At 39.1% G+C, this 27563-nt stretch overlaps 1 protein-coding gene across 1 annotated transcript in view; it reads right to left on the bottom strand.

Moving 5' to 3' along the window:
• The window catches only part of DNAH5 (dynein axonemal heavy chain 5), a 303601-nt gene that overhangs the window by 73697 nt on the left and 202341 nt on the right, over positions 1-27563 (bottom strand). The window contains exons 48-55 of the mRNA XM_035710321.2: positions 23776-23898; positions 23374-23587; positions 21842-22065; positions 19882-20080; positions 17121-17293; positions 12403-12533; positions 8701-8854; positions 7271-7538 (exon numbers count right to left, since the gene is read on the bottom strand). Coding sequence (XP_035566214.1) covers positions 7271-7538; positions 8701-8854; positions 12403-12533; positions 17121-17293; positions 19882-20080; positions 21842-22065; positions 23374-23587; positions 23776-23898 — 1486 coding nt within the window. The remainder of the gene's footprint in view (positions 1-7270; positions 7539-8700; positions 8855-12402; positions 12534-17120; positions 17294-19881; positions 20081-21841; positions 22066-23373; positions 23588-23775; positions 23899-27563) is intronic.

Below are 27563 nucleotides of genomic sequence, written 5' to 3'. Positions count from 1 at the left end.
TCAATCACATTGAATGCTTTATGAGTGTTGAACCAGTCTTGCATTCCGGGGATAAATCATGGTGATTTATGAATAATGGTCATGGTGAATAATCTTCTTAATATATTGTTAGATCCTATTGGCCAGTATCTTGGTGAGAATTTTTACATCCATGTTCATCAGGGATATTGGTCTGTAATTCTCCTTTTTGGTGGGGTCTTTGTCTGGTTTTGGAATTAACGTGATGCTGGCCTCATAGAATGAGTTTGGAAGTACTCCATCTCTTTCTATCTTTCTGAACAACTTTAGTAGAATAGGTATGGTTTCTTCTTTAAATGTTTGATAGAATTCCCTTGGGAAGCCATTTGGCCCTGGACTTTTGTGTCTTGGTAGATTGTTGATGACTGCTTCAATTTCCTCGTTGGTTATTGGTCTGTTCAGGTTTTCTATTTCTTCCTTTCCAGTTTTTGTAGTTTGTGGTTTTCCAGAAATGCGTCCATTTCTTCTAGATTGCCTAATTTATTGGCGTATAGCTGCTCATAATAAGTTTTTTAAATCGTTTGTATTTCCTTGGTATTGGTGGTGATCTCTACTTTCTCATTCATGATTTTATTAATTTGAGTCTTTTTTCTTTCTTTTTAATATGGCTGGCTAATGGTTTATCTATCTTATTAATTCTTTCAAAGAACCAACTCCTGGTTTTGTTGATCTGTTCCACAGTTCTTCTGGTCTCGATTTTGTTGAGTTCTGCTCAAATCTTTATTAACTCTCTTCTTCTGCTGGGTGTAGGATCATTTACTGTTTTTTCTCTAGCTCCTTTAGGTGCAAGGTTAACTTTTGTATTTGAGTTCTTTCCAGTTTTTGGATGGCTGCTTGTATTGTGATGTATTTCACGCCCCCAGGACTGCTTTTGCTGCATCCCAAAGATTTTGAACGGTTGTATCTTCATTCTCATTAGTTTCCATGAATCTTTTTAATTCTTCTCTAATTTCCTGGTTGACCCTTTCATCTTTTAGCAGGATGGTCCTTAACCTCCACGTGTTTGAAATCCTTCCAAACTTCTTGTGATTTAGTTCTAGTTTCAAAGCATTATGGTCTGAAAATACGCAGGGGACGATCCCAACTTTTGGTATCGGTTAAGACCTGATTTGTGACCCAGTATGTGGTCTATTCTGGAGAAAGTTCCATATGCAATTGAGAAGAATGTGTATTCAGTTGCATTTGGATGTAAAGTTCGGTAAATATCTGTGAAATCCATCTGGTCCACTGTATCTTTTAAAACTCTTGTTTCTTTGGAAATGTTGTGCTTAGAAGATCTGTCGATTGTAGACAGCTCTATATTCAAGTCACCAAGTATGATTGTATTATTATCTAAGTTTGTCTTAACTTCGGTTATGAATTGATTGATATACTTGGCAGCTCCCACATTAGTAGCATAAATATTCATGATTGTTAGGTCCTCTTGTTGGATAGATTCTTTAAGTATGATATAGTGTCCCTCTTCATCTCTCACTACAGTCTTCGGGGTAAGTTTTAGTTTATCTGATATAAGGATGGCTACCCCTGCTTTCTTTTGAGGACCATTCGAATGGTAAATGGTTCTCCAAACTTTTATTTTCAGGCTGTAGGTGTCCTTCTGTCTAAAACGAGTCTCTTGTAGACAGCAAATAGATGGGTCCTGCTTTTTTATCCAGTCTGAAACCCTGCGCCTTTTTAATGGGGTCATTAAGCCCGTTCACGTTCAGAGCTACTATTGAAAATATGAATTTAGTGTTATCATGATACCTATTCAGTCGCTGTTTTTGTGGATTGTTCCAATGGACTTCTTCTTAAAGGGGAAATCTCTTGCAGAGATGGTTTGGAGGTCACATATTATTTCGGTTCCTGTCTGTCTTGGAAGCTCTTTATCTCTCCTTCCATTCTGAATGAGAGCCTTGCTGGATAAAGTATTCTTGGTTGCATGTTTTTCTCATTTAGGACCCTGAATATATCCTGCCAGCCCTTTGTGTCCTGCCAGGTCTCTGTGGAGAGGTCTGCTGTTACCCCAATGTTCCTCCCCATAAGGGTTATGGATTTCTTGTCTCTTGCTGCTTTAAGGATCTTCTCTTTATCTTTGGAATTTGCAAGTTTCACTATTAAATGTCGAGGTGTTGAACGGTTTTTATTGTTTTTGGGAGGGGATCTCTCTATCTCCTGGATCTGATTGTCTGTTTCCCTCCCCAAATTAGGGAAGTTCTCAGCTATGATTTGTTCAAATACACTTTCTCGACCTCTGTCCCTTTCGGTGCCCTCGGGAACCCCAATTAAATTTAGGTTTTTTCCTTCTGATGCTTTCATTTATTTCCCTTAACGTATCCTCATGATCTTTTAATTGTTTTTCTCTGTTTTCCTCAGTTTCCTTCCTTGCCATCAACTTGTCTCTATGTCACTCACTTCTTCTTCTACCACGTTAACCCTCAAGGTTAGGACCTCTAGTTTGGATTGCATCTCATTTAATTGATTTTTAATTTTGGCCTAATTAGATCTAAATTCTACAGTCATGAAGTTCTTGAATCCTTTATGCTTTTTCTAGAGCCACCAGTAGCTTTATAATTGTGCTTCCGAATTGCCTTTCTGGCATTGAATTGTAATCCAAATTTTGTAACTCTGTGGAAGAGAGGACTGTTTCTGATTCTTCCTTTTGTGGTGAGTTTTTCCTTCTAGTCATTTTGCTCAGTGCAGAGTAGCCAAAAGCAAGTTGTACTGGAAAAAGGAGAAAAAGAGAGAAAAGAAAAAACGGAAAAAGGGTGGGGTGAAAGGGGGTGAAACAGAAAACAAAAAACAATGGGGAGTACACTCTGATTCTATATACTGTAAATCCCTGGACATCCCCTGGGACTTTCCAGTGCTGCTTGGTGAATAAGTTGTTTTTCCCCTGTCCTTCTAGCTAGTGTTCTGGGGGAGGGGCCTGCTGTGCTGATTCTCAGGTGTGTGCACCTGGGGAGCTGCCCAGCCCCCTGCCTGGTGCACAGCTCAGTGGGAGCTGTTTATCCTGTGAGGCCCCTGCTCAGTCCCAGGTACAAGGTGACACCAGGAGGAACAGCAACAGTGGAGGTGCCCAGCTCTGCAGCCCTGGATTCAGCTCCCGCAGTAACTACCACAGCTCCCAGTCCGCAGGGCCCTGGATGCTCCTGGGGGCAAAGGTGCTGATCTGCACAGCTCGGGGCCGCCCGGAGGCAGGAGCGTCCTCGCTGTCCTGTGTCCTCCCGGCCTCTGCCTGTCCCGGGGCGAGCGCCGGATCCTGGGCCGTGTCCCCCGGCGCCCTGGGCTCCGGGGCCTGCGCCGCTGGAATTGCGCTCCCGGCCGTGCAGCCCCCTCCGCCCCAGCCGCCTCCGAGCTGCTCCCGGGGCCCCGCTGGGTGCTCGCTGCAGCCCTTTAGGGAGCTCGGCTGCGGGGTGTGGCGCTGTCCCCGGGGCACAGGTGTCTGTCAGTGTCCCCGGGAGCCCGAGGGCATCCCCGCCCCCCTGGGTCCTGCTCCAACTCCCTGCGAGCCCCTTTCCGCCCGGGAAGGTTGGTGCAGCTCCTGCCTCTTCTGGCCTGGGCTCTCCTGTCCTGGAGGCTCTCGCCCCGGCCTTAGCCCGGCTCCTCGCGGGGCTCCTCCCCCTTGGATGCTTATTTATTTATTTTTTCCATCTTCCTACCTCGATAGAAGCACAAACTCTTCTCACTGTAGCGTTCCAGCTGTTCTCTCTTTAAATATCAGGCCGAATTTGTAGATTTTTCAGGATGATTTGAAGGTTATCTAGGTAATTTGGTGGGGACCGGTGACTTGGGGACCCTACTCTTCCGCCGTCTTGCCCCGCCTCTCCCATGTCTCATATCTTACAATTATTTTATCCACTACTGTAGCTAGCACAGTAAACACCAGACCAGACTGGAGGCATAACCACAGAAGATTACAGATTATCAAAGGTCTAAGAACATCTCAATACCCAGGTGTGTGATATAAATTAAAGTATATGTGCTATAGATACAGGAGGTCTATGATAGAGGCGGCAGTAAAATAAATATTCCTAAGTGAACAAAGAAAGAATGAAGGGTGTGCTGAGTTCTGATTAAGCTTTGGAATTTAGATAAAGGAGACAGCCAAAAATATTCTTGATCTGAGCGGGCCAATGTGTGGAGGAGAATGATGAGTAAAGCATATTTAGGGGTGCCTGGGTGGCTCAGTTAAGTGTCCAGCTCTTGATTTCAGTGTAGGTCATGATCTCAGGGTTGTGAGGTCGAGCCCCATGTCGGCTCCACAATGGGTGTGGAACCTGCTTAAGGTTCTCTTTCTCTGCCCCTCTTCACCATGTTCTATCTCTCTTTTAAAAAAAAAAGTGCATGTTCAGAAAACAAACAAAAAAGTTATATCTGAGGGAGGAAAGAGAGGAAAGGTTTGTGTTGGATTAGAGAAGACTGCAAGTAAGTCATGGCTGTACTATAGAAGAATGATGAATTTTGACAGACTGATTCATTCAATATTGTAACCATTCGACACTGGTAACTGCCAAGATCATGCATGAAAGACAGGTAGTCCTTAACTTCATGGATTTTTAGTCTAGCAGAACAAATCAGCATTAGTTAAATAAACACACAACTAAGTTTATAAACTGTGGTTAGTTCCAGGCAAGAAGAGCACAGTGCTTGAAGTGGTAACATGGGAACAGGTTCCGTGGGGAACAGAATGATGGCAAATGGGATAGTTCCCCTGAGGCAGGGATGTTTGACTGAGCCAGCATTGTCCCAACAAAGGGAGGAGGGTGCTGGTAGGATGGAGAAGAAGGGTGTCTCATGGGAAGAAGAAGCAGCCTGTTCAAGGAACAAGAACAGAGCAGGAAGAAAAAGTGATCTCAGGGGGAGGTGGGGAGGTGGGCAAGGCCACTCTTCCCAGCCTAGAAGGCTAAGCTAGAGACTCTTGATTTTTCCTAAGAGCAAGGGGAAGTCATAGAAGGTGCTAAGTAGAAAACAGTGTGGTTGGGTTTGTGTTTTTATCATTCTTCTGTCAGCAATGTGAGATAGATGGCAGATGGCTGACACAAGAGAAGTCATTAGAAAGCTATTTGGGTTTTCCAGGTGAGCAACAATGACAACTTGGCCTAGGATATCTATGAGAGGGAAAGCACTGGAGACAGTCGCCCAATATTTAAAAGATAAAGTCAACAAGACATGGTGATCAAGCAGACTTGAGAGCTGAAGGAGGGCCCAGATGCTCAAGATAAAGCTCTTTGATCATGTAGTTTAGTGGGTGATGGTGGAACTTCCTGGGGGTAGGACCAGAGGGAGGCAGTTCAGGGTCAGACACTTGGAGTAGCAGTCTGTGAAACCCCCATGAGAATGTAGCAAGCAGGCAGCCAGCCAGTGCACAGACTTCAAGCCAAAGGACATACTAGACTAGAGAGAAAAGCTGATGGGGTGTGTCACCCAGGAGATGGAGGATGAGCCTGCCGGGGAAGAGGACCAGAGTGAAGGAAGGAGCCTGCCTTGCCATGGCACTATGCCCGGCTTCATAAAGAGCATGGAGCTCAATAAATACATTCTCAATAAACAAACAAGAAAATGCATCCCTGAAAGTCAGGACAGTTGCTAGGAAACAAGGGCACAGAAATGCAGTTTCCCTGACCTCCATGGAATCCTGGCTTGGGTTGATACAATGAGACTTAAAAGAAAAGGGAGGCCCTGTGAGAAATTAACTAAGGAAAGATCAATACAGCCTTTGTCCTGTAATAGAAGAGATGATGGAAATAGACACCTAGCAGCAAGGGCTCTGTATTTAAATTAAATCATCTTAATTACAGTATATTACAATGTTTGTCGCCTGAAATTGTTATTTTACTGTTCATAATAATACCTTAGATGATACTCCACAAAATACTTCCACATTAATTATCATATTTCATAGTTAACTTTAATATACCTCTTAAATTCTGTCATTTGCGTTCTCATTTATACCCTACTTCAAGGAATTTTAAGGTTTTACCCTTAGTTGTATTTACATTTTGATAGGACTTAAAATTTTAAATCACTGGTCTTTTCTCAAACTTTAAAAGACAAAAGAGAAAACTGTACATGTGTACTTCAAGTCTGTTAAAATAGTCTGTGTTGAAAAGCCACAGATTGGAAAACCATTATTGTCAACAGCAGTATGGAGAGAACAGTGGCTAAGAATATATACTTATACATAATAACCTGGGTTCTAGCCCCGGTATTGATCCTAATGGCTTCTTACACCTCTGACTATTCCCTCAGCTTCATTGTCCCCAGTGTCTCCATCTATAAAGGGTTGATAGGTTGTTCTAGGCTAATCAGTTGTTTTTCACAGTGGATATTGCAAGACTGGAGACCCAGAGGTGGGCATGGCACAGATGTGGGCTGAGAGGGCAGCTCCAGAACACTTCCTCACCTTCACTTGTCGCTGTTTTATCTATTAGGGCCACCTGGAAGGTTTTACTGAGAAATGGGACTCTTCTTAATTATTATTAAAACATTATCAGACAAAAAGTTTGAAAACCACTGCCCTGAACCAGGGTGCCGCCCCCCACCGAGGGTCTGATACAACTGGTAAGGAGTGACACCTAAAGATCCCTACCATTTAAAAGATCCACGGATAATTTCTCACCAAAAGCTGAAAAAACAAAAACTAAATTATGTCTAACATCTCTTCTACTACTCCTGTGTTCAATTTCATGTAGAGTGAGAGAGGCATTCATGTTTCTGGAGTATGGAAGCAGCAAGGACCCAAGTCACAGAACACTCTCACTAACCCTTTTCAAGGACAGGAACCATCAGAGGATTGCTGGATAAGGTTTTCTTCTTTGATTTCCAGCACTGCAGCCACAATAACAAAATGTCCAAGACACATCTGGCTTTAACTACTCTGAGGTTAACCAAGCCACTTTGAAAAGAACACAAATGCTATCAAAGCAATTAAAACCTCACTGGCTTCCTGGGACATCTTGGAACATGTCTGGATATCCAACTGAGACAAAGCCTTCAAACATCCCGGAAAAGACTAGAATCACTGGAAATTAATCCAAGGGAGTACAAGATTGAAGACAATTGTCTAATAACCACACTCTGGGAAAAATTAGCTACCTAATGTGAAAGAACACCATCATCTTGCAAAAAATCCTCAAATACTGGACAAAGTGACTTTTGGCTCAATCCAGTACAGAGATAGTATATAGTACAGAATGTAAATAAACACACAGACATCCATACACACACACTGTTAGCCAAAAACTCTGACAAAAATTTCCACCACACTAACCAGCAACCAAGGCATCCTTAGGCCATCGGCTGAACCAGTCAATAGTGCATCCTGAAAGAAGGGCAGGAAACTTCAAAGCTTGATTTCGAAATTTCTCCCCCACAGGTGAAAAGCAGAGTACAATGTGAAGGTTCTGTCGGACTCGACTCATGAAGTAGTCATGCAGGTTCTCATTGGTAGGAGGGTGCCTGGGGTATTCTTTTTTCATGACTGATATGAGGTCACTATTAATTTCATCAATTTCATCACGAGCAAATAGGTTGGAGACCTTCAAAAAAAGTGCAGATATTCAAATTCAGTACAGGCATATGAAAACAGATCAAAATACATAACTCAATACATGATATTTTTCCTCTGTTTGTGTTCTCAAACTCACCTTTAGAAAATTAACCAGTCTTCATGACACAAACAAATGGAAAGATATTCCATGCTTATAGATTGAGAGAACCAATATTGTTAAAATGTCCATTTTAACATTCCTAAAGCTACGTTTGGATTCAATGCAATCCCTATCAAAATACCACAGTATTTTTCACAGAACTAGAACAAATAATCCTAAAATTTGTATGGAACCACAAAAGATCCAGAATAACCAAAGCAACCTTGAAAAAGAAGAACAAAGCTGGACACATCACAATCTCACATTTCAAGATATACTACAGAGCTATAACAATCAAAACAGTATGGTACTGACACAAAAACAGACCTACAGATCAATGGAACAGAATAGAGAGCACAGAAATAAACCCACACTCACATGTTCAATTAATCTATGACAAAGGAATCAAGAATATATAAATGGGGAAAAGACCATTTCTTCAGTAAATGGTGCTGAAAAAAACTGGACAGCTACATACAAAAGAATGAAAGTGAACTGCTATCTCATACCATACACAAAAATAAACTAAAAGTGGATTAATATCTAAATGTAAGACTTGAAGCCATAAAACTCCTAGAAGAAAACATAGGCAGTAATTTCTCTAGCATCGGCCATAGAAACATTTTTTTCTAGATGTGTCTTCTCAGGCAAGGTAGTTTTCTAGATGTCTCTTCTCAGGCAAGGGAAACAAAAGCCAAAATACTATTGGGACTACAAAAAAAATAAAAAGTTTTTGCACATCCTTTTGAAAAAAATTAACCAAAATCCTCAAGATAAAATACCCCGTATTTTAAATACACAAATAATATATACACGATCCTATTATTAACTGCAAAGTCATAGCCTTCTAAGGGGTAAATGGACATACTGAAAATCCAATCAGCTCAGTTTGATTCTCTAAAACCCAATTTTTCTATTGCTTTATCTGGCAATTCTTCTTACTAATTTCCTAACCCCCTATAATAGCACTAGCTCAAAAAATCTAATGTAAAGCTCTAAAGTTGGAGGGAATCTGAAGAGTCAAAATGCATGAAGATAAATGAGCTCCTACCTCACCCGATGATAAAACATTGTTCATATATTCCAAAAATGACTCATCCTTAATCTCATTGTCTGTAAAGATGAAAGTGATTCCTTTGCCTTGCTGCCCTGCTGTTCTATACAAAATCTTCAAGTCTTCCACCAGATTTGATGTGTTGTAGGATCTAAAGAAATATTATCATTGTGTCGTTAGCTAAACTATTTTGATGGGAAGGAAAGATCCTTGTAACAGTGCTTTATGCCATTTGGTTAATTAAAAGAAATACTGATGCTGTTTCATCAGATTAGAATTTTATTGTATGTAATGTTACTAGTTCATTATATTTCTTTACAAAAATGAAATTTATTTTTTAAAAATTTCTTTCACTTTCTTATAGCTATTCCTTTGAGAGTAATAGAAGTACATCTTGCTAAAATTTTCGGTACTTCACTACTCACAAAAGTTAAGAAATGTTTTCTTTATTGAGGTATAACTGACATATAACATTATCTTAATTTCAGGTGCACAACATAATATTCCTATACTTGTATATATTGCAAAATGATCACCAAAATAAGTCTAGTTAACATCTAGTCAAGTGACATTACATTTACCAGCAAATATGAAACTGATTTTTAAGCTCCACATTTTATTAACTATTATAACTAATTTTTTGACACAAAACCAAAAATCTGGAGGGAAAAGTCAACCTGGAACCAAAATACCATTTTTACCACAACTAAATGTCATCTGAATGCATAGGTTTCATTTTGAAAATATTTGTTGGTAATGTTAATACAAAAGTCAAATTGGAATGTTTACTATGCACCCATCTGCAATTGGTATTTTAGAAGATACCTCATAGGCTAATCTAACTTAAAACACTTCAAGCCCTAATTATATAGAGTGAGGAAGATGCCCTATTGCAAATGGTGCCCTCTTCCAAGAGCACCTGGCTGGCTTGGTCAGAAGAGCATATGACACTAGATCTCCAGGTTGTAAAGTAGAAGCCCCATGTTGAGTGTAGGGGTTATTTAAAAATAAAATCTTCTAAAAAATAAAATAAAATAAATCTTAAAAAAAACATAAATGATGCCCTCTCATCCCCCAACACAATTATTTTCAATGCATCCTTGCATTACAAGTAGGAGTTTTCTGAGTAATTGGTATGCTATAGAACAGTTGGAAACATGAAATATCCCACTTTAAATCTTCTTTCACTATCAAAAGCAATCTTTAGTGGAAGTCAGTCTACAGTCATGAAATATTAGGCCCCAGTACAGTAGCCTATCACCACCAAAAGTAAAAATAAAGATATTCCAATCCTGGAGATTCAGACTTACTAAATTATTATTTGAATTTTATGTCATTAAATAAACTCAGAGTTCAGAGCACAAGAGCCATAGGCCTTCTAATTTTTTTAAGCTACTAAATATTTAACTTCTATACTCTGTGCTTTTTGATCATCTAAAACCTAATCCTAGAACCAGAAATCCTACTACCATGTATCAATATTTTAAGAAAATGTCTAGAGAAGTATGATCTGAGAGATTAGAAAAGAATTTCAAAGATGCTGTCTCCCATTAGAGAGAGAGGGACAGAGACAGAGAAAGGAAGTGACCTCACCTCATCTACTCCTGGCTTGGGAAAACTTTCAGCCCAGTCCCGGATCAAGGGCCCATTGCCTCAAATAATGGCCTGAGCCCCTTTAACAAATGGCCATGGCTCCCAAATGTGCAGCTCTTGCTTCTTGATTCTTGGCCACAAAGTAAGATGGCCTTTGAAGGTGTGAGAAGGCAAAGGCCTTGGCCCTCATATGCATCTGTAATGGAGCATTCCCACTATGACATGCAGACAAACTAATCTATCCCAGAGACAGGGGCTGCAAGATATTTCTCCTGAGGCAGTGTACTACAGTGAAAGTCAAGCCACACCAGACACCAGAAACACTGCGGTCAATTCCCTGGTAGATCTGAGACTTCAGACAAGTGATAGCTTCCGAGTCTTAGCTATAAGATGCCTTGCTAACCCCATAAGGCCCTTTTGAAGACCAAACTAGCCTACGCATGGAAAAGCACTTTGGAAACCTTAAGCCTTCTTAGAAATATTAGGAACAAAAATATGAGAGTCCAGTCTCTTTCCCATATACATTATCTTTTGCCTAACTCTGCTTCCCTCCACAAACTAGAAGAACCGTAGACAAGTCATTAGAATTGTTTCTTCCTGTCCTAGTACTCGAAAAACAAACAGCAATCTTTTGGATTTACTCTTCAAGCAGAAGCCTAAAATTCAGACCAAACAAAGTATGACAACAACTTGAATACCTGGATCTTAAACCCAGCATGAATAATTTTCAATTCTTCTCCTACCAGGTATCTATGGACCTGCATCAGGAACAGAGGGAGGGATGCTTTGCCCTACTGAACCAAGGCAAAGCTCTAGAGCAAAGCCCAACAGGCAAGGCTTCCCGCTCCCACACCTACAAGTTAACCTTTAAAATTTTTCAGCCTGACTAAACTTCCTAAACTGGCCTCTTGCCTCTCAATTTGGTTAATCCTGAAATTCAGTTCAGCCTCTCTGAATCACACCTTCTTATCTCTTCGCACTGACTCTTTGCTTTCTTGTTCCACCCTCACTACACACATATGACCAAGGACAACTGTCCCGGGGTTCCCTACCTTGGTGAGTGTATACATCAGTTGGCTAGTGTCCCAAGCCAGAGCTAGGATAGACCACATCTAAAAGTTCAACTTGCCAGTGATCCTGAGTCTGTCCTTTTTTCTCCATTCGTTTTCTGTACATACAAACCCACAGGCCTTCCCTAGCGGTAACTCAACAATGGTGTCCTGCTCTAGGATAAAGTCCAAATTCCATATCACACCTTCAAAGGCCTCCATTTCTATTCGTTCTATTCCTTTCCCACTTGCTATCTTATGCTGCACATCCAGCCATATTTAACTTCTTCTAGGGCCTCAATGTGACTTCATATGTGCTGACACTTTTGCCTGGAACGTCCTTCACCTCGCCTCTTCTCTGAGACAATTCCTATTTGTACTCAGGTCTCAGTTTAAACATCTTTTCCTCCAGGAAGTCTTTTTGGACCATCTCCCAGACTAGGTCGGGAGTTCTACCCTCATGTTACAACAGGAGCTGGTCTTCATTTATTTCTTTTCCAGGAGACAGCACATATGTGTGACCCCTTCCTGAATAAATTGCTCAGCTGTCTGACCCCGCCCCCGACTATGGGAAGCTCTTTGATGACACGAGCCAAGTTCCCTTTGCTCATCATGTACTTTCCAGTACCTAGCCAGTGCCTGAATATAGTTGGTGTTCAATAAATATTCCTAAGTGAACGAATGAGCAAATCAATATAAATTTTCCATCTACTTTCTAGTTTATTAACATTCTTGAAATCTGAATTAACATTTACCAGGGATAAATTTCTTCTGAAATATACCAAGAGGAATACACATAATACATAGTGTATAACATAAAAACAGGGAGGCAGCTATTCACTACAATAAGAGGCTGAAGTACTTCAAAAGCAAATTATTAATGTGAAAATTTCATCATCTATAATAAAGGTTGAAAGGGGACGATGATAAGTCAACATTTAGGAAGGAAAATGATTGATTCTTTATGTATAAGAAAAATGCATTTGTAAGTTCAAGTGGCCTCTGAAAACCCACTATCAAAATCCACTTTAGGTTAATTAAAGCAAAAGCTTATTACCTTGTCAGAGTGATCTGGAAGGAGGTGTAGCCAGCAATGAACGAAGCTAACCTTGTCAGGCTCTGCTTTCCTGATCCACCCACTCCAACCAGGAGGGCATTTCCCCGGGGCGTGCCAATGACACGTGAGATCTAGAATGTGGAATGGAAAAGGCACATATTGGTGTTCAATGTGTAAATATTCCATTTTTTCCTGTTTATGCACCATAAGCATTTGGGAAGATGTAAGTGTCTCAGGATCAAAATGGACAGATATACTGGCTGGATAAAGGAGGGCATTTCTGAAAGACTGGTGTTTATTGTTGGGAGATGCCTTTGGGAAATTAGAGACCAGTACCAAGAAGCCAGACCAAGCCACCCCTGTGGCCTGCTCTGGGTTTTAAAAGAGAGAAACAGGGATGTCTGGGTGGCTCAGTGGTGAAGCCTCTGCCTTTGGCTCAAGGTATGATCCCAGTCCTGGGATCGAGTCTCGCATCAGGTTCCCTGCAGGGAGCCTGCGTCTCCCTCTGTCTATGTCTCTGCCTCTCTCTCTGTTTCTTATGAATAAATAAATAAAATATTTTTAAAAATAAAGGGGATTTGAAGGTTTTCTTTTAGGTTCCCAACCTAATGCAGTGGGACAGGAAAGAGACCGCAATTTCAAGACAGAACACACAGTTGATTAGAATATCCTCTCCCCATTTGAAAAATGACAGAGTTTTTTGGTTGTTGTTGTTTTTTTTTTTTTTTTATGACAGAGAGCTAAAATCAAAGAGAAGACACTTCCCAAAATGTGGCACAGATGATGGAATTTTTAAAAAGAAGAAAAGGAGGAGGAGGAACAAAACAGGCATAAATGCCCTCCTGTTATTTGGCACAGAGAGTGAGACCTAAGGAATCTACCAAGAAGCGATTATGGGTGGGCCAGTCAGTAGCCCCAGACTATTTCAAGTCCCCCTTGTGGTAGAAGTCCATGTTTCTTTAGCTTTATTGTTACTGAGAACTGCTTATACCACCCAGCTTCCAACCCCCACCTAGAGGGGATTCAGTGTAGAATTCTCCTTGATGCTTTCTCCTCCGTACGTGATAATGATTTCTCTTTCCCTCCTAACTGCAGTTTGAGCCTGGGGAATTGCTGTGATACTCACTTTTCTGTAGACTAATGACAGAGAGTGGGACAGGGCTAAGAAGGGTCACTTCTCTGTGGCTGGTGGAAGCTTCCTGGGGTAACCCAGGCTCTGTAGTCTGCCAGTGTGTCAGTAAACATCCTTTCTCAGGATTACCTCCTCTGGCAGGGGCTATTCCCCTGTTGGGACTATTCTTTTTTTTCTTCTTATCAAGATATAATAAAGTGTTAGGACTACTCTTAGCTTCTAGATTATTCTCCCCAATTTAGTGTGAGCCTGGGATATGGAGACCATTTTCTTGTCTCTGTTGTGGATCTGAGAACCTGTGGAATAGGTGGGTGATGCACCCATATTTCCAAGCTCCTGCTCATCCTGCCTATGCGATCTCCAATGTTGTTGTAGGCAGGGAAGGAACAGTCCTGGCAAGAATTTTTTTGCCAATGTCTATTCATATTATTTCCCTTGTATTCCTTCAAAGGCACAGATAAGACAGGTAAGAAGCTACCAAAAGCCACACTAGAATCTTCTTTATCTTTCCTTGGATAATGTTTTTCAAAATATATAGCTTTTGTCATAACCACTTCCTTTCATTGGTATTGGTGAATATATTAAGGATTTAAATAATTGTTGTTAATTAATTAGGTATTGGTACCTTCACCCTACATCTTTTTCTTAAACTAGAAATTTTCAATTTCTATTAAAATTAAAATTTTAATTAAAATTAAAATATTAAATTAAAATTTAAATTTTATTTAAATTATTAAAATTTTCCATTCCCAGTTTCTAGCACATGTTAAATGCTTAAACCATATACAACAAATGAGCAGGAACAAACAAGTAGGCAGGTTTAAGGGGGCTCAAAAACTCCAAAGTAATCACAAACAAATGAAATGAGAAAACACAGTCAAGAGGCTTTCAAACGGGACTATTCTATACAGATTGTGAGATGGAAACATTCATTTTTCAATTCCTTTAGCAAATATTTTAAAAATTAATAATGCTATTAATTATGCTCACATGCCAGGTGAGCATGCCAGTAGAGGAGAGACACCTATTAACAGAAATGTGGTGATGCACATTCCATGGTCAATGTGGAAACAGGTAAGAACAGTTGCAAAGGAAACAGTGTTGCTGGGTAGAGGCAAGTCTTAGGTGTGGAGCTGGAGTGTGATCTGGATCTTGAAAGATAACTAGAAGTCTCTCAAACAAAGAAGGGGGCATACCAGGAAGCACTGAGCTACATTTTAGGAAGAAGAAATGGGATGAACAACATCCAAGAATCAACAAAAGGCTTGAGGTATCCCTAGGACGTGGGAACTTCAGTGCTATGTACAGAAATATCAGGTGATGAGGCAGCAAAGGGTTGTTTAGGGCCACACTAGGGACTTGGTTGAATTCCAAACCTATTTATCAAGTATCTCAAGTCTGCCTATTCTCTATCCATGAATACTGAGGTGAATAATTTGGGTGCCCACACTCACAGAGCTTATTGCCCAGTAGGGAAGACAAACGCACACAGTGATAACTTCCACACGACGTAGCACCGCTGGGAAGGCATATTGGTGAAGTGCTCTGGAAGCAGGGTGGGTTTCATCATGGGTAGCTGATTTTTCTGGATTATATGCTAAACAGAGCACAAGCCACAGGCTGGAGTGCTAGCAGGGGCTAGACCACCAAAAACCACACACCATGGTTTGAATCTTTACCAAGGAGGCAAAAGAGCTATCCCAGACATACTCTCTGTTTTTAAAGACAATCATCATTTTAATGAAGAAAGAAACCAAGAAATATGTCTGGTCTCCCATTTTGCTGCAGTTTTCATCTTAATTCTGTCTCTTGGGTTCTGTCATGTCTTATAACTAGATTACATATTTCAAGGATAGGATTACATATTTCGCCATCACACAGTTTGGGCGTACCGTCCACAGGAAACAGGAGAGTAGAGTCCGCATAAGAGGCCATGAGGAATGCAGTATGTTAGCTCAAAAACTCCAGTCATGAATTCCTCAGCCAATTTTGGAGCAGACACAAGAGGCTGAGAGGGAAATTGAGGGAAAACAGTCAAAGACCCTATGCTGAGTCATGCCTCAAATGTCATGTCCCCACATGGTGAAGAAATGGTCATCATTCCTCTGTACATGAACATGGAAGCAAGAGAGTTCTAGAGAATTTCCTCAAACATAAGACTAATATAAATAGTCTCATCTTCAATCTGAGCCATTATGAAATCCTATAGGCCAATCAAATTCTGTCTCCAAAAGACGTTACTTGTAAAGTTGCCTTTGGTATTATTTTCTTCTCTTTCTTCTTCCTTTTGATCATGAAATATGAGAGAATCCCTATCATTATTTCTATTTGGAAGAACATTTGTGCTCACAATTCAGTACAGATGTCTCTGGGAATCCAGAATGCCCAAGCTCTATGCCCTTCTGCAGGGGAGACTCGTGACTACAACAGCCTCTCTGTCTTCCTCCCTCTCCCTGACATATTCCAGCCTTCCCCAGCCTTTTCTACTTTCAGAGGGAGGGTCGAATAGATGACCTCTAGATTCAGTAAGTATGAGAGGTGACAATTTGTAATTAGGAGATTTTTTTCTCAAGGTTAAACCTAAGTAATGGAAGACAGCCTCAAGCTGTCCTCTTTCTAACTAAAAGTAAGTAGTCTGGAAAAGTAATTGACATCAATGGAGTGAGAACATCAACAACAGATTTTAAAATGGCATTATCTTCCTCCACAGATAAATTACGTCACATAAGTTATCAAGTAAATGACTTCTAGCCTTTGAGAGTCAATTATCCTATGAATAGATACTGGAATGCCTCCTGTGACAAAGTAGAAAGGAAAATGTACTTTGCTGGTGGATTTCATGCTAACAGAATTTTCATCCAGCTCAAAGTCAATGGTTTATGCATTCTTTTTAAATTATCATTTCTAAGTGTGGTAAAATATATAGAACATAAAACTTACCATCTTAACCCTTAAGTGTATAGTTCAATGGCACTCAGGATTTTCACATTGTTGTGCAACCACCAACAATAACCATCTCCAAAACTCTTCATCTTGCAAAAATGAAACTCTGTACCATTAAACACTCCTCATTCTCCCTATTTCCAAGCCCCTGACAATCACCATCCTACTTTCCACCTATGAATTTGACTATACTAGGTACCTCAGGTATGTGGAATCATAACAGTATCTATCCTTTTGTCACTGGCTTCTTTCACTGAGCATAATGTCTTCAAAGTTTATGCGCTATTTTTTTTACATAATGCAAAAAATAAGCATAGACTTTTTTGCCTGTGCTTTGAACTCAGATGTCAACTACATTCATTCTATGTGGTGAAAACACTGAGCTGGAAGCTGTACAGCAACACTGAATAAAATTACACCACACATTTCAAGTACCCATGCTCTGATATTCAGGCTGATTTTCAACCTATAGGTGTGACATGTTGCATTCAGTTTAGAAATTAAATTGGAATATAGCACTGAGTTTATTTTCAAACTGAATACTCTTCCAGGAGATAAAAATGAAAGAGAAGGGAAAAAAAATTCTGGTGTGAAGCCAAGTATCTGTCACTTTGGGGTAGTGTCACTGGGTATGGCCACTGACCTTGACTAAGTGAACCATGGCATCCTCAAAGAATACCAAATCCATGCCAGTGCCACGGATGCTCTCATTATATAGCTGCAGGAACATATTCAAACGCTCCCTTAGGTGATCAAAAGATTCAACTGCCTCATAAATTTTAGGCATTTCAGCATCAGCCTCCTCGGATGTTTCACCTGGGATTGGGGGGAAAAGAATAAATAAAGCTTCTTCAAATTGCTGGGCTTTACTAGTTCATTCAACCTAAATTAATATACTCATAGCTTGACAATTTAACACTTAATAACACCACTGTTCATCCAAATGCCATATTACATATTTTTAGAAAAGAAAGCAGAGGCCGCCCCTGGTGGTGACTCTTGATTTCAGCTTGGGCCATGATCTTAGGGTCATGGGATCGAGCCCCAGGTGGGCTCTAGGCTTAACAGGGAGTCTGCTTGAGATTCTCTCCTTCTCCCTCTGCCCCTTGCCCCACTCACATGTACTCTGTCTCTCTCAAAATAAATAAATAAATCATAAAAAAAGAAAGCAAACAATAATAAAAACATTGGAATTTTTGTTATCCTACCCAGTCCTAGTTCTTTCCTGTCTAGAAAGAGCCAATTCTAAATAATGCCATATAAATTAAATTTAATCCAAATCCATAACTGGATGCATTTCTAGGAACCTTCTTAATGGTCAAAATGAAGGTCAAAAGAGGGATTTAATGTCAAAATCATCTAGAGAGGTCAAGACTTAAGATTTTTCAATAAGAAAAAAAGGAAAAAGTCATTGCACTTGCTCAGGAAATACTTATGAATCAGGAATTTCAGGTTAATGGTGAAGACAGAAGTGAATTTCAGAGAATGGAGGTAGTTGAGAATTAAGTTGACAAAATTAGAGAGCAGCATCCTTCCTGATCTAAGATACTACATTTTAAAAGCTTATTTATGATTTCCTAAATAAACATACTGAATTGTGTTACTGAAAAAAGATATATTAAAATCAATATACTTTTTTTAAAAATTAGAAACACACATTATACCAACTTAACACTTTCCCATCTTTTTTTTTAAGATTTTATTTATTTATTCATCAGAGACACAGAGAGAGACAGGCAGAGACACATGCAGGGAGCCCGACATGGGACTCGATCCTGGGTCTCCAGGGTCACACCCTGGGCTGAAGGCAGCACTAAACCACTGAGCCACCCAGGCTGCCCCAACACTTTTCCATCTTTGACTATAAAGCATAATGCCAAACTGGGCATGTAGAAGTTTACTATCAGTTAACATTAGTAACTGGAAAAAAAATGACATGTGAGTCGAATATGCCAATAACAACTTAGAAATTCACTAAATACTAGATGAGTGAGCGGATCTTCCAAATCTAACAGTATCTAATTATTTTCAATTGACTCTATCCTACTATAATAGCATATTAACCTCTTTATGACAAAGCAAGAAAACTGATTTAACATAATCGTGAAGACTGGCTTATTTGCAAAGTTCTCACTAATTGAATTTCAATAGTCACTTCGCTGTTTCATAAATGTTCAACTCAAGCTTTGGGAAACAAAGCGCTTTGAAGTTTAAAAAAAAAAAAAAAACAAGGTTATGTGTTCACCTCCAATGCAACCACCCTGCAAAAACACAGCAGTTATGTCTTGCTCCTTGAAAACCATAATCTAATTATTAGCCTTCTGAGTTAGAGGAAATAAAACACATAAATTCTAATTATTTATCCTTCTGAATTAGAGTAAATGAGATACATAAATTCTAATTTTAAATGCTCTTACACTTACAGGATTTTTGTATGCATGTGACCTCATTTAAAATAAAATGTGTCAGCTTCTTTCTGTTGAAGGATCCCTCCAACTGCATAGCCAGCAGTAAACCTCCTTTTGCAACTACTGCTCAGAAATTTTTGATAGATCATATACATCCTTATCAAATTGAAAAAGAAGCCGTGTGGTCATTTTCAACCATTTAGTAGATATAAATTGCATGTATTTAAATATGCCTTTTTAAATATGGAAATTAACTTAAAATTCACCCTCAGAATTAAATTTAGATATAATTAAATAAAAGAAAATATTCTTCTTAAGCTCAGTTATTTCTGAGGGAAAAATAGTAATTGGAGTACTACTTCTTTTCATAAGAAGAAAAGCAATATATGTCTTCTTTTTTCATAGAACCATAACCACGAAAGCTTGCATCCACATCACCCATCTCTTTCCAATTATATTCAATGGCCTTCTCAGAGATCTAAGGTTTTCCTATTTTTAACACTCAGGATGACTCAAATAATCATCATCACCATTATTTTTGCTACCTTTCATTTGGCAGACTGCCAAGAGTAGACAACTGTAGAGTGCTACAGTTAATATTTCATTTATTCCCTATACTGCCCCATAATGCACATATTAATATTTCCATTTTCATAAATGAGGAGAATGAGGTTCAAGAAAGTTCAGAGTTGCCCAGCTTTTATGTGGTAGATTCTCTCCTCAAACTACCACTGTGTGACAGCTAGAAGTCCTGGACTCTTTCTTCTATCACGTCCTGCATCCCAAATCTATCTTAATATGCAAGAATAATATGCATAAAAAATCATTAATCTCTGAACTCCATGGGTAGCCACTCAGTCTATATTCACTGAGCACCTACTATGTCCCCAGCTTGTTTCTGTGAAGTTTACTAGACAGAAATTCAACCTCCCTAAACTGAGCCTTCTGTCTTTAGGTTTCCTTTTGGGGAATTTCAAATTCTGCTCAACAGTTTACCTGTAGCTTCAGGCACATCCCTTAAGAAATCCACAAAATAAGCATCAGTTCCACAATCCACCAAGAGTTTCTTCTCTTCACCAAACTCCTCCTCCACCAAACTTACTAAAGCCTTATCAAACCAGATCACATCGTTGGGCACTGTGAAACGATCAGCTATCACACGTTTACACTCATGCTTCCATAGCCTTAACAGTTCCTGTCAAAAACATAATTAAAATGTGTTATTCGTTTCTATTTGCCACAGTTGAGAATCAAGTTGGCAAAATTAGAGAGTACCATCCTTCCTGATCTAAGATGCTACATTTTAAAAACTTGAGGTAAAAACATACTTAACTTCATTTCAGATTGGTCTCATGCAAGTATATCAGATAGAGAGTAGTGTCTATTCATTTTCAGTCTTTAAAACGAAAATGTCCATAGACGAATGACTAAAACCACTCTGATGAACCAACAAGGTAATAGTCTACATAAACACCTTAAGTCTGTGAAAAATTAATCTGCTTGGATAAGACATCTACATTCACGTGGCCAGAGCATAATATACAATGTAGTATATAAATAATTCTCATGTATACAACTGAGATATTACAAAGGTATATTTACTTTGCACAATGTGAAGGAAATTTGTGGCAAAAATCTGCATTATCTGAACAAAGCAATCAGCTAGTCTACATAATCCAAGGTGCAAAGTTAACTGGAAGTTGAAGAAATTAATTGCTCAATATACCTGTGTGTATAGCAAGCTCACTTGATTTGAAAGACTGGTGGAAATTTCTTCACTTGCTATCATTTTGCATGTTAGGAGCTTTTTAAGCCATTTGATTGCTAATGATAAAATGCTATTTGGTTACCAAAACATAAAAGGAATTTAGTAAAAACATATTCAATGATTCAGTTAATTAAGACAGACTTCATTATAACACCAATTGCTAGAACTATTCATGGTGATTTAAAGAAAGCATCAAAAAGTGGCCACTCAAAAAAATAATATTGGAGACATGCATTCTGCCTTGACATTAATTTGTCAACAAATTTGTGGGGGAAAAATGAAGATAAAATGTTCCTTGCTGCTAAAATGGCTCTCTGTTGTCTGTCACAAGGAGAGTGAGTTTTCCCCAAAATGTCTTGTCTTGGAGTCAGCCAGTGTGGTTACCTACTTTTGGGGCAAAGTTGGGGGTTTTTTTATAGTCACTATTTGATATGCCTCATGATAGTCTGGTGGATACCTCAACTGTCCCTCTCTGGTTATGTGGACACATCCCTACTTACTTACCTCCTCACTTCCATAAAAACCTACAAGAGAAGCCAATGTTACCGAATCCAGAGCACAGGGGCCATGCTTTGGGAGAAAAAACATACTGGATTTTTCCATAATCCAGTTTGAAGGGAATTCTTTTAACACTAGGAACTGTTATATTCAAGTGTGTGGACAGATGCTCATTTTTCAGCCAAATGAACTTTTCACTTTTCTGCCTCTTTTCAATTATACCAATATATGTAATTCTTTTAGTGCATCCAGTTACTTAGAAAGTTGAGGATGATTAACAATAAAATGGTCTCTTCAATTTTGAATGTTTATAAAGTTAAAATCTCAAGTTTAAAATATGAAAACTATTAGATAATAAAATCAATAGTGATTCTTCCCATTACTTAGTATGAGGAAAATATCTTATAATGGGAACATAAGATCAATTGTTTCTTTTATTCCATTCATTAGAAAATAACTGTGTATACTATTTCCTTAAACATGAATTTATTTGGAATTTTTAAAAGAAATTTTCTGACATACTTCATACTTTTCCCTTACTTATGTTAGTTGAAAAGCAGCAAAAAAAAGAATATCCATGCTAAAACATCCCAAAATATTTCATCATTCCACTAAGAATTACATTATGAATAATATTTAGGGCATAGAATAAATAACAAAGCCATTTGTTTCCCCTCACACATCACTTACATCTGAATCTTTGATAACCTCTGAGGTGGTGTTCAGCATGCCCTGCCAGATCCTGGAAAGATCTCGAAGGTTAAATATGTAATGGAATTTTGCAGGTGTAGGAAGCATTTTAATCTTGGTCATCTGCCACAGTCGGCGTGTCAGAGGGATGAGTTTCATCACTGAATCTCTCACTTCTTCTGAGAAACCCCTCTGAGAACAGTAGTAGCCTCTCCCAATAACACCTGAAAGAGGAAAAAAGTCGTAAGGTTTTGAGTGATGGTTCAAGTCAGTGAAATTAAATGAAAACTATTATAAAATAGTTTGCACAAATATTATACACATTTATTAGATGGCAACATACCAAAGAAATTTATATTAATGTTCCCTTATTTTTTTAAATCTAAAAAATAGGTACAGGTTCAAGTAAGTTAGTATTTGAATACTAAAAAGTTGATCAACTTTTTACTACTCAAAGCTCTAGCTGAACAAACCCAATAATATTAAGTGGGTGAACGTGAAATATATAAAGTTGCCTTATAAAGATATAACCAAAAGGGAGGTGTCACAAACCCTTAAGATTTCTTCATTCTGTTGTTGCCTCTCCATGCATTATAAAATACTTTAATTTACTTTATATGTAAAACTTTCCGGGCAAAAAAAGAATAATTAAAATTGATAATAGTCATTTTTTCTGGTCCATTGTACTTTTTGCAGGTTTAGATCATTCACATATCATTTGGCTTCAAAACTTCTGCCCACTGCCACCATCAAAGGCAAATACTGTCATATTCCACTAGCCCAGGGTGGTGAGATGACATTTTAGTCTGCCAGAAATTAATTAGGATAATCCTCTAATGAGTTTTCTCTCAGCAGTTTCAGAAATGGTAAATGAATACTTAACACAATGCGTACATAACTTTACACTCTTTCTCTGCAAAGAGTAACTACAAAATCAACTATAAACTCCTTCAATACTCAAGTGATCATAGTTATCTGCTGGGCTAGTGTTTCCTAAATGATATTATTTCTGAAATGCTACATATTTAATCAATCAATAATTTATTACAATCCTGTAAATTGCCCTGAAGATCAGACTCTGGCTAATCGCTGCTATAGGCAAAATTATTTCTTTGGCCAAAATCATTATGTGGCTTGATTAAAGTATCAGCTACATAAACTTTTGGCATGGTATTCTATCAATCCAGACCTCTAGAGGTATATCCATAAGGAAACACTCTCATCATCTCCCTGTTCATTTAATGTTTAACCTCCTTGCTTAAGAAGCTAGCAACAGTTACTTTAAGAAAAATAAAGGTACTAAAAGATCTGTCAATATAAATTCAGGTGCCAATATAAAATATTATATATTTTTATATATAATAAATCCTTATAGAAGCAAATTCCTGATATAAACACAACTTGAGAGTGGTGAGGGTAAAAGACTAAGGAGTCACCCAGTGCCCCTTCTATTTGATTTCCGGGTGGATATTTTCTCATTGGAATGCAAGCAGGTATTCTTTCCTACCCAAGCCCCACTGACACCATTTTACCAAAGATCTTGTCCATGGAAGCATCAGAAGGCAATGTACAGTTAAATATAGAGAACTGCCTCTTGAGTCTTTGTGGTATATCATTGCGTCCACCCCCAGGATGGATCATGGCTGCCAAAAACTGGACGTCCACGATGCTGGTAAATTCCCCAGGCTTCTCTAGGTTATAAAATCCATTCTGTTCCATCAGCTGTCGTACTATCTCATTGGTAACCTAAGAAAGACAACCTTCAGAATTAAAAGGTCACTCCATTACATCCCAGAAATTAATCCTTGAGTGTTCTCAATAATGGACTTCGTTGGAATTGAGAAACTACATATTAAAAAAGTGAAAAAATATTCACTCATCAGAGAGTAAATCAATGTTGAATTGAAATGAAGTGCACAATAGGATCAATATACCTGATCTCCCCACTCATTGATTATTGGCATATTTATATCATCAATAAAAATAGTCATCTTCTTTCCTGCAGGAGGGCCATATGTTGTACCCATGCGTTTATCCACATAGCTCTCTATTGTTCTCTGTGAAACAAGAAAGCCAACAGAAAGATCTGTGAAAACATCCTCTAAGACACAATAAATGATTTTTTAAATCTGGGAACACCGGAATTGATAGGAATTACTCACAAACACCCCAAATCTCTTTTTAATTCTGGAAACCAGGGCATGAAGTACCTATATTATCTTGCATAATGTTAACCTTTGAAAATCTGCTTTAATTTAGGAGTAAATGGAATTCTAATTACTGTACATTTTGAGCGGGATGAAACTCTTTGTTCCATTTCTACAGATTTTTGTCTCATTATTTCTACATTGATGGCACTATATCCCCTAGTCCCACTATTTAAAGAACAATTTAACCCTTCTGAAAGTTTCCCTGTAAATCAGGGACAAAATTAAAAAGGGCTACTATCTAAGAAGCTTCTTAGGTCTGTGCTCTGAGCCACACAGACTACCACCACCTGAAGACTGTGTGTTCTCCATTGATAAGGCTATCAATGGGCTTTTGTAGCCAAACACAATCCAGATCCAGTGCTTTGGGGTACATGCAATCCCAGTGAATCACCTCTCATCCCCTGAGACAAAACTGCAAACTATGTCAATGTGTGTGTCTCTCTCATCTCTCCATGCCCAGCTTAGGTGGTAAAGAAGACTACACGGTGCTCTATTAAGACAAACAAACAAACAAAAAACTTTCCTAGGAATATGAAAAAGAATTTTAAAATTGATTAAACTAATGTAACATTATATGTCAACTATTCCTCAATTTAAATTTTCTTTAAATTTAAATTTAAATTTCCATCAGCTTTTCACTGATGGAAAGAGTGTTGGAAGAGGTAAGGGGAACATGAGGAGGGACCCAGACTATTGATCATGGTATGAGAGTACCCATGCATTCAAAACGCATGAACTGAGTCACCAAAGTTGGACCACAAAAAAAAAAAAAAAAAAAGAGAGAGAGAGAAAGAGAGAGAGAGCAAGAGAAAAAGGCTTCACTGTTCTCACATCCTGGAAACTCAGTCTTATAGACCTCATTCCATTCCTACCACTATAGCAATCTACTAATTCATGATTTTAAGTCATGTTAAAGATGAAATGTAGAAGAAAGCAGAGGTATATTGCAATAAAATGGATTCTCCTATCCAAAGAAGCTTAGTTATTTCATGATAAAGAGCAATCAGTCTAAAATGACTTTAGTAATCCAAGATACAACCACAAAATAAGGCCAACATATAAACAAAAATATATATATTTGTCTTTGGAAATCTCACAGTTGATAATTTCAAGTTGTAATTTTCCATCACCATTCTAATGAATAATGGCAAGATACATGAATTTTTTTCATTATTTCCAAATATAAAGATATATAAATATATCCTCACTCATTCAATTACAAAATAAATCTCTCATGACCACAGTACAATGTCAAAAAGAATTTCCTATTCCCCTGACATAAAAGCAAACTGTTTAAAGTAATGTAAAAGGCTACATTTAGCTCTGCTTTTGAATAAATTTAAATGCATAAGGAAATTAATAATCTGACACCTCCCTATGGCAAGCTAGAGCCTTCCAGAGATTCCCTTGTCTATTAATGAGGCACATGAAGACTTTCTGTCTTAGGGGCCATCTAAGAGCTAAAAGGTCATAGGTGGATAAGATGGGATAATATAAAATAAATAATAGCCCCATACCTGCACTTGCATCCCTGTCATTGTGACTCTATTTTTTTCAAAATAACAGGAAATTACCAGTAAGCTATATATCTCATAAAAGAACTAAGTTGACAAAAACAAAAACAAGGGAGGGAGTAAAATGAAATAGCTTGTGAACCTGGAGTGGAGACCTTTCAGTTTTTAGAATTGCCGCCCATTAAATCATTATCTAATGCATAATTTGGAGAAACCTCCTAAAGCCCTGAAACACAATAACTGCAGGTTCTACTCCATCATAGAGCTATTGGGAAATGTTCGGGAAAACCATATACATGACTGGTCTCTCCAGCAGGACTTCCCCACGTGAAGTCCATAGCATCACAAATCAACATATCTAGACATAAACACCTCTTGCCCCAAAGTCTGCACCCTCTCCACATTTCAGGGAATGGCACCCATGGCCCAACTGCCCCATCCAAAATTCCCCCATCCAACATCGATACATCCTTTCTTTTATAATTTCAATATTGCTATTCAATATATCTCCTCCTCCCTGAAAAATCAATTTTACGCCCGAGGATAGTTATTTGTCTTTCTCATGGGGATTAATGTCACAACCTCTTAAAATGTGTGCCACTACCCCCCACCTCTGCTTCCTCCAGGCAGTCCTGGTAAACTTGTTAAAAAATCATATACACTGTCTAGTCTATACTGTGTGTTACAATTTTATCTACGATTTTTTGTCTCCCCCCTAAAAAAAATGCTCTAGTGAACTAACAATCATCTTTGTCATGTTCCACTACCCACACTCTCTCTGATCTCCTTCATCTAGGGGAGACCACCAACCACTGTTTGGGTGACATAATCACAGTCCAGTTAACAAAAACAGGTATATTTGTTTATCTGAGTATTGCCTGTCTCCCCATTAGAAGGTAAAGAGAGAAGGTGCCTTCTTTATCTTGCTCATCACTGCATTGTCAGTATCTAGAAAGGTATCTGGCACAGTGTACTTATTTGTAAATACTTGATACGCGGGGGACTGGGTGCCCAAGTCATTTACCTTCTCTCTCTTCTGTTCCTTCTTCAAACTACATCTACTAAGCCAACATCAGTTCTGCTCCCTGATCGCAATGTGAATCCATCTTCATGCTGCTTCCATTCTGCCTTGTGTTACTTGGTGCAGCCCAACCGCCCTCCCCTCCCAGGTCTCTCTGATGACCCCTGTGTCTCTCCCATCTTGCCCTCCACTCTGCAGCCAGAATGAGCCTTCTGAAGGGGCAGTGCGACCCTGCACAACACCCCTGGTTCTCCAGGACAACTGAGGAACTCCATGGTGTCCCTGCTTACACCTCCAGCCTCACCCGTAAGTACTCCTTAGTCTCTCTGTTCTGGCTCCTCGTGGTCTTAATTCACTCATATTCAGTTAACAATAAAACACACACCATAAAGTGATGCTCAGCTCACAGGCTAATGTTCATTACCAGATCCTTATTTACATATTCCTAGAGTAGCCATTTCTGAGCCAAAAAACCTCTCACAATTAGCAGCGGCCAAACACAATTTGTCAAATATTGAGTCAGATGAATGATCCTCCATAAATGTCGCTTCTCTCAACTCAGCTATTGATGAATAAAATTGAAGTCTCTAGCTGGGACCTGATTTATGCTGGTCTCTGAGGATAAACAAAAACTCTACTCTGGGGGCGGTGGGAGGGGGCTGGCAGATGAGTAGGGTCCCCAACTCACCCGGCCGCACCAACAAACCTGGATTATGTTCAAATCATCCTGAAAACCTACAAACTCAACCTAAGAGCCAAGCTCGAGAAAAGGCTGGAGCGCGCCCAGCGGGGCCTCAGGAGAAGCTCAGGTGGCGGCTCGAGCAGGAGGTGCTGCGCCCTGCTGCCTTCAGAGCCCCGTTCCTGGGAGCTTGGGTCCAGCGGAGCAGGCCCCGATCCCAGGGCGCCGGGACACAGCCCATGATCCTGCGCTCCCCTGAGGATGGGCAGGGGTGGGGAGGGCTCAGGACAGCCAGGAC

This window comes from Canis lupus, chromosome 34 (assembly GCF_003254725.2).
Source record: "Canis lupus dingo isolate Sandy chromosome 34, ASM325472v2, whole genome shotgun sequence".
In the NCBI taxonomy this organism is placed as follows: domain Eukaryota; kingdom Metazoa; phylum Chordata; class Mammalia; order Carnivora; family Canidae; genus Canis; species Canis lupus.
The sequence above is the reverse complement of the archived record's forward strand: the minus strand, read 5'-3'. Positions and strand labels throughout refer to the sequence as shown.